The following is an 8,105-nucleotide window of genomic DNA, read 5'->3' on the forward strand; positions in this document are numbered from 1 at the left end:
ACATAATTGATTATTAAATGTCTTTTAAACTCCAACCAAGTAAAGTGCCCCTATTATGCTATTTTAAAGGCTTCTAATTTTGTTTTGGAGGTCTCCTACAATAGATTTACATGCATCCAAGGTCAAAGAACACTCTAATTTTCTCATAATATACATTGCGCATCACCTCATTTCTTAAAGAGCCTGAAACAGTTCGTACAAAGATTCAGTCTCTCTAAACCCCTCCTTTCCGAGAGCCTCCTCTGCTCTGATTGGCTGTTGTGATTGCATGAAAAGTGGATTTGCTCTCACAGCTCAGAAAACAGCATCTTCTCGACATGAACCAAACTCCTCCAGGCATTATCTACAATTACAGTTGAGGGTCAAAGTAGACGTTGATCAGCCAATGAAGACCATAGGCTGACATTATGCTTATTTGTTACAAACCTACATAGGTTCAGCAGGAAGTAAGACTGGAATTACTGACGACTCGTTTCAGCAGTTCAGAATCGGTTCGTTCTTGTAGGACACAATAATATTATTTGTCGTACGTTTTGATCTTTAAAACTTTGCAGGCCTTTTACATTCACAAACAGCTGTATTAAAGGGGAAAAAGCATAATGGGCCAGTTTTTCATAATATTCTTCTTTGTTTTTATCTCCAGAGCGGCCATCAGTAGAGATCCTTTCTACGAGATGCTGGCGGCGAGGAAGAAGAAGGTCTCCTCCGTGAAGAGACACTAGAGCTGCTCAGGACGTGGTAGATTCAGGGCTACTGGAACCGCTTCCCCTCGTGGAGGCAACTCAGCTGTGAAGAGTCTAAAACAACCTCCAACTTCAGAAAGAAATCTTCACCAGGATCAGCGAGGTCAAACCTTGCTAGACTCTGCGCCTCTTTTTAAATGTCTCCTTGCTAAAGTGTGTGTGTGTGTGTGCGTTGGAAGGAAGTCAGTGGGCTTTTTTAATTCGCTACTGCTTCCTTGAAACCCCCAAAGAGAACATTTTTCCTCATGCTCAACCAAAATATTCTCTTTGTTTCTCTCTCTCTCTCTTTCCTCTTTCTATCCCTCTCGTCTCTCTTGCACACGCACGCACTTGCATAATCTGAAATCAGCAGGTCTGACAGAAAGTTCCTACGTGCTTCGGAAAAGGAAGATTTCCTTTGTGCTATGAAATGTACAGGCAATACGTGTATTTTTACATTTTTTATCGTGCACAAGCGGCTTGGTCCTCAGAGGTTTATTTGTGTATTTAATTGTAAAAACACTTTCAAAGAAACTTCTATTATTTGCAACAGATAAAGGAAAGGGTGGGAAATCACCCTGGATTCGTCAGACGCCAGCGTTTCTTGAAACGCGACATAAGCATATAGTGTGTTGTGAGAAGCTGCTGCAGTAGTTTGTATATCGGCAGCGTTCACAGACGTTCTGCACACATAAGCGGAATTATGAGATTTCGTCATTACAAGGATATCAAGCATTGGTACTACCTCTCAGACAGACAAGGGCGGTAATTTACAGAGGGGAATGTTTTTATTTTCCGTGAGGTCTTTATCCCAGAGCGTTTGGACCTTCAAATAAAAAGTTTTTCATAAAATGAGTAAATGTGCCTAAAAACAGTTCAGCGTCAGTAACGACTGAAGTCCTCCGGATGCTCCAGTGCCTGCTCGCATTTCTTCTTTCTTGGGTTTCCATCAGTCTAGCAGTTATTCTTCACGCTAAATATTCAATCTAAGCAGTATTGGTTTAATTTATCAAAGATGTACATACTTTAGTGTATAGAGAATATCGGTTTCCATTTTATAAATGTGTGTACTGTATGTAGCAGTATTGTACTAGTTGAGTGCCATTTTCTTTCTTCTTTTTTATTTTTTATTTTCTGGAGGTCGATACCATTGTAGTGGTAGCCAGACCATGCTGAAATAAAGATATTATAGCAGATGTGTTTGTGTTTTATGATTTTTGATTCAGTCACATAAACTCTGAGATCAGAATGGCTGTTTTTGTCTCCTTAAAAGATTGCTGTTGCTTACTAAAAAGAAAACTAAAAACAAAAAATCAGAAAATAGGAACACAATGAGTATGCAATATCTGGGGAAAAATACCAGCAGGTGGCGCCATCATGACATCTTTACTACTTTTCCTGCTAATCATTCAGAAGGTGAGATGTAGGCTTTTCAGTAAGTTTCGGTTACACTTTATTTTAAGGTGTCCTTGTTACAGTATAATTATACATTTAAGTACTGAGTAATATTAACAACGTACTATAAGGTTAGGAATAATGTACTGTTATCACTACAGTAAGTACATGTGCACTATAATAAAGTGTTACCAAAATCATTAAAAACTAGCACACTTTAATTCTGATTCTGAAAATTAGCTGCTTTATCAAATCATATATTAACTCTATAAATCCATGTGGTATTATTTAATAATGTATTAAATTGAAGCAATTTGTTGAGTGTTAAAATGGTATTTATACTATTAATGATCATAAATGTTAACTTTGGATTATGAAGTATTTTATAATAAATGTAATTAATAATAGTGGAATAAATACAATAATACACTTGAAATGGAAGTACCAGGATAAATGTTTAAAAATACATATGGTTTCAAAAATGCACCCACAAGATGTAAACATTAGATAACAGATGATGATAATATAAGACTGATTGGGTAAAATCAGGTCTGTGAAAAGTTTGATTGAATCTTTCAACCTGTCACGATGACGATGTAACTACCAGAAAAGGATGTGTGAAGAACTGTTGCAGAAACTCCGCATGCCTGACACATATTTAGAAATGTATATGCCTGGATTAGTAATCTCACTATTTGAAGGATGCATTACTCAACTTTATGTCTTAAATGACACACATTTTGTTCAGATAATATAAGCACTTACCATTTCTGCATTTGAACCATCTAAATATCTTGCCCATAGGCTTCCATTGTAATTGCATTACGGTAAACGCTTTGTTTGTAATAAATGAGTCTGAATTATTTTCATTGGTAATGCATGTCACAGATGGTGTTCACACACAGAGCCCAGAGAATACAATCACACAGCTGCACGAGGAATACGGTGACTACTGGTTAGTAATACATTATAACCAGTGGCCAGTTGAAACAGACCCAAAAAGTTAAAGGTACACTATGTAACTTATAAAACAAAAAATTTGCAGAAGAACGTTGCTTTGGCAATGCGTGACGTGTGAATGAATATGACCCTTTACAACAGATAATACTTTACAATGAACTCTATTAAAGAGCTGCAAGGTAATTTATATATGTTCAGTAAAATACACTCGCCTATTAAGTAATAAAAACACCATCTCCGCGTACAACATTTCAAGTCCCTCAGTTCTTATTGTTAGCATCGTACGTAAGCAATGACGTATGTCCGAGTGAATGAGATGGAGGGAAGGGCATAAAAAATGGACTTCAGGGACTTCAGTTCACCCAAAAATGAAAATTCAGTCATTAATTACTCACCCTCATGTCATTCTACACCTGTAAAGGTGATGACTCACGGGGCAACATTTTGAGCAGTGTTGCCGAGCAACGTTGCTTGGGCACTTTCCCACTGTGAATGGGCAATAAATAGTAGCGTAGGCTGTAGGGCGTATGGCATATGAATCACAAATCAGATCGGAAAAGCATTTATTTTTAATTAAAATGAAGAAAATATTTGAAAAGTTGAAATGAAGTGCCTAACAAGTGTTTATAATAAAGTATTTATTGGGTTGGCAATAGATTTGCTCCTCTCTGATTAGTTGCTGCCAACTGTCCGTTGGCCTAATTAGTTGCCCTGTGTCTCATCAGGTTGCCCGTTGACAGCAACATTGCTCGAAAAGTTGCCTCGTGTATCACCACCTTAAGACCTTCGTTCATCTTCAGAACACAAATTATGATATTTTTGATAAAATCTGTTGGCTCAGTGAGGCCTGCATAGCCAGCAATAACACTCCCTTTTTCAATAACCAGAAAGCTACTGAAAAACATATTTAAAACAGTTCATGTGACTACAGTTGCTCAAATATTATAAAGCAACGATAATACTTTTTGTGCGCCATAAAAACAAAATAACGATTCCACAATATCTAGTGATGGGCGATTTCAAAACACTGCTTCATGAAGCTTCGAAGCTTTACGAATCATTTGTTTCGAATCAGTGGTTCAGAGCGCATGATTTCAGTAAACAAGGCTTCGTTACGTCATAAGTGTTTTGAAACTTCAATAGTTCACGTGACTTTGGCAGTTTGATACACGCTCCGAGCCACTGATTAAAAAAAAAATATTCATAAAGCTTCGAAGCTTCATGAAGCAGTGTTTTGAAATCGCCCATCACTAGATATTGTTGAATAAAGTCACTATTTTGTTATTTTTGGTGCACAAAAAGTATTCTTATCGCTTTATAATATTAAGGTTAAACCCCTGTAGTCACATGAACTGTTTTAAATATGTCTTTGGTAGCTTTCTGAATATTGAAAAAGGAAGTGTTATTGCTGGTGATGCAGGCCTCACTGAGCCATCGGATCTTATCAAAAATATCTTAATTTGTGTTTTGAAGATGAACGAAGGTCTTACGGGTGTAGAACGACATGAGGGTGAGTAATTAATGACAGAATTTTCATTTTTGGGTGAACTAACCCTTTAATTGCAGCCAAAGTATGAGTAGCAACCTTGCTCTATTTACGGATATGACGAGACACGCATAGGTGAGTGATGTATGTATGTATTTTCCCGCGAAAACCATGCCGACAGGTCTAAAATATAAACACTTATTTACCATAGTGAATCAGAGTAAGACTAAAACTTTTGGAAAAAGGATTAATGGTGTATTGAAATTTTGTTAATTAAAAAAAAAAAAAAAAAAAAAAAACTATAAGAAACCCCTATAATTTATATTAAGTTATTATTGGAAGGAGATCTAATAATTACAGCACTCACATTAAAAAAAAAAAAAAAAAATTGTTGTTTGGGAAGAGCAGCTGCTACAAATTTCTCTTACTTCCTGGGCACATCAGTCTCAAAACAGTTGCGACACAATTTACAGAAAACTGTGTCATATATTTAAAGACTTTTATGGACTTATTATCAACACTCCCAATGTTTTAGTCAGCCAGCGGATATATTTCCTCATGACACACTTTTATTGTAAATACACTGTCAGCTCTCCCGAGAACACACTCTCAAAGAACAGAGGGGCGTTTGATCTGCTTTGTTGAAATTTGACATTTTCGAGAAACAGGAGGAATACAGAACAAGAGAGAGAGAGAGGGAGGGAGCACAGCATGTCAAATGAAACCAAAAGGAATGGTCTTTTTGTTTTGGTGATTTTACACTTGTTTGGGGAAGGGTGAACACGTGAGAACACAGTGAGTCTTCAGCCAAGGGCCTTTCAACAAACTGGACAATTGAACAATAGATGTGCTGGAACACTCAGTTATTTTTCTAATGTTGTGTAACGGTATCTGCCATTCAGTATTTGACATCTCATATTGTGTTGCGAGGAAGCATCTGTTCATCATAATGGTGGAAATATGCAGCACAAGATCTAAATAAGAACTCATAAATGACCAACTTTCACAAAGTTCAACTGCAAAAGTTCATCTGCTGTGCATATATAATCTCTTTCAGTCACTGCATTTACAAATGCTCACCTCTTTCAACTGCAACCCAAACCGAAATGTATAGAAAATGTGAAGCAGGATTCACTCTGAAGAACAAAAATCATACGAAACCTATATATAACTTGTGAAGAAAATGTGAACAAAACTCCCCAGCACAATATAGCGTAACAAGAGGTCGTTTCTGTGAATTATTTTCAAAGATTAAAAGGGACGTTTCATTCAAGAACGCAAATAAATAAATAAACTAATGAGAAATATGAGTTTAAATAATGTGTACCATATCTTTATATGGCAGAAATAGTAAGAGTAGCGTGCTAGTATGCAGTTCCAAATTCAGCAAGTGTCTTTTTTGCTTCCCTTCAGAGCGACTGAATTGTGGTGTGAAACTGAGGCAAAGAGTCACATGGGAGGTTGCAGTGCCTTCATTGTGCTGAGATTGGCTGATCACTCTGTCAATGGTATAATGGCCATCTATGATGTTTGTAACAGGTTCGCAACATAAGCTGACAGGCCAAGCTAGTAAAAACAGACAACTGACCCTCTCTGACATAATCACTTATGGTCACTTCCAAATTTAAATGACTTGAAACATTATTCGCATGAATTACATGTATTAATAGCCTCTTAAGAAATGAATTACAGTTGCCATCATCATTTACTGAGGATTTGATGACTAATCCCATATAATGAAATGTAATATATGACATATATCCAGAGAAATATGGCAATGTCACTCTAGATATAGGGCAATATATGCAGATACAGTAGGCTATGTTTATATTTTATAACATACTAAAATACCCATCGTAAAATTTGCATATGTAACTAAGTTAATAATATCTATATACTGAATATTTTTGTAATATATGTTACTGACCATGCAAGTTTACGAAAACAACAGATATACAAAATAAAAATCTCTATGCAAATGTATGATTTTTAACATACATGTCTAGCTTTATACATCTATAATATCAAAAAATATTGACAGGCTTTAAAATAGATAAATGTACATAACATGTATGCCTTCAGAAAGTATGCATTAATACTAACAAATTGGACTTTACTGTAAAGATACCGTAATAGTGATGTTTCATTTAACAAGCAGCACTAATGGAGGGTGGTGTAAAACCAGTACATGCGGTATATCCTGCTCACTTAAAAATGCATCATCGGTGCGCGAACTCAGTGTGAGGGTTTCCTTGTACAGGATGGGAAAGTGAGCAGCAGCCAACATACTGGAAATGCCGAGCAGTCGATGCCGGCTTAGCTGTGAGACTAGTGTGAGTTTCGTGGCTCATGCTGGAGTGAGGACAGATCTCTGAACTTGCGGGATTCCTCGTCCCCTCTCCTAAACAGATCCATGTGTGAACTCACAGGCTGCCAATTAACTACAGCCCGTTTCCCAGAAGAGAGGAGCTCCTCCCGGTCTCGCGCTCGCACACTCCTGCCTGATTCAGCAACAGACGATCATACCGGTCATACCACACACATGCGCGCACGCACTCAGAGAGAGACTGCTGAAGAGATATTATTGTAGGCTGAACTCACAAGAGCTGCAGTGTTTCATTCTACACTGGATGTATTGTGGGAATAACAATAAAAATGCAGCCACGGCTTCTTGGAAACTCAGCACACAAAAAGTCAAGCCAAGACTCACATTTAGGAGGTCGATGATACCTGGCGAGAGCTAGCCGTTAGCTAGCTGTTAGCATTCCCATTAATCTATACCGGCGAGTGATTTTAATGCTCAGGGTGCTCAGTAGGCCTACTGGATACAATTAAAAAAAATCACATCACTTGAAAAACATCTAATACAATAGGCTATAAAAAAGTATTTGAAATGAATATGTTAATTTCTTATTTGTGTGTTTCTTCAAAATATCTATATAGTTTTAGTTTTCTATCTTAATAATTTTTGGCATCAACAGAGATCTTGCTGAGAAGAAATCTTCCTTCCTCATTGCAGCCCCAGGGTTACTTGGGGGTTAATGCACCTGTACTTTATGATAAGAAATGACTTAATGACAAAAAATACTGCTCTGCTTTGACCTACATTCACTAACCTATAAACCTACATATGATCAAGTTAATGGGCATTAAAACCCAATAAATGTAAAATATAACATGACCTTGAACATCTGAACCAAAATGACTTCGGAAATCCAATAAAAAAAAATCAATAAAACATTTACTTTTGATTATTTAATTATTTTATGTGCTTTGTAAAGTTGTAGATAGTTAAAAAATGTTCTGGTTGCATAATGCAAAACTTTGAAATTGACATATTTCAAATCCTCCACTTCTGTCATGACCATGTAAAGTAAATCCTGTCAACATGGTAAAAATATGTAAACAAATGTTTGTGGAGAGATACAGGGATAAAGATTACTGTATCTTTTGACAGATAAATTTACTTTATCACAGATAAAGTCAGTAAGCAGTTTTATCAGACTTAAGGCTTGAAACATTTTCCAAATCAAATTCTGCTA

General features: G+C 36.6%; 1 protein-coding gene across 6 annotated transcripts in view; it reads left to right on the forward strand.

Annotated features, from left to right (window-relative positions):
• The window catches only part of cyth1a (cytohesin 1a), a 63,823-nt gene extending 61,905 nt beyond the window's left edge, over positions 1–1,918 (forward strand). For all 6 annotated transcript variants that reach the window (XM_051886049.1, XM_051886047.1, XM_051886046.1 and 3 more), the window contains one exon: positions 644–1,918. In XM_051886049.1, the coding sequence (XP_051742009.1) occupies positions 644–722 (79 nt within the window). In that variant the 3' untranslated portion in view covers positions 723–1,918. The remainder of the gene's footprint in view (positions 1–643) is intronic.
• Positions 1,919–8,105: the final 6,187 nt, after the last annotated feature.

The sequence above is a fragment of the Ctenopharyngodon idella genome, chromosome 3 (assembly GCF_019924925.1).
Source record: "Ctenopharyngodon idella isolate HZGC_01 chromosome 3, HZGC01, whole genome shotgun sequence".
Classification (NCBI taxonomy): Eukaryota; Metazoa; Chordata; class Actinopteri; order Cypriniformes; family Xenocyprididae; genus Ctenopharyngodon; species Ctenopharyngodon idella.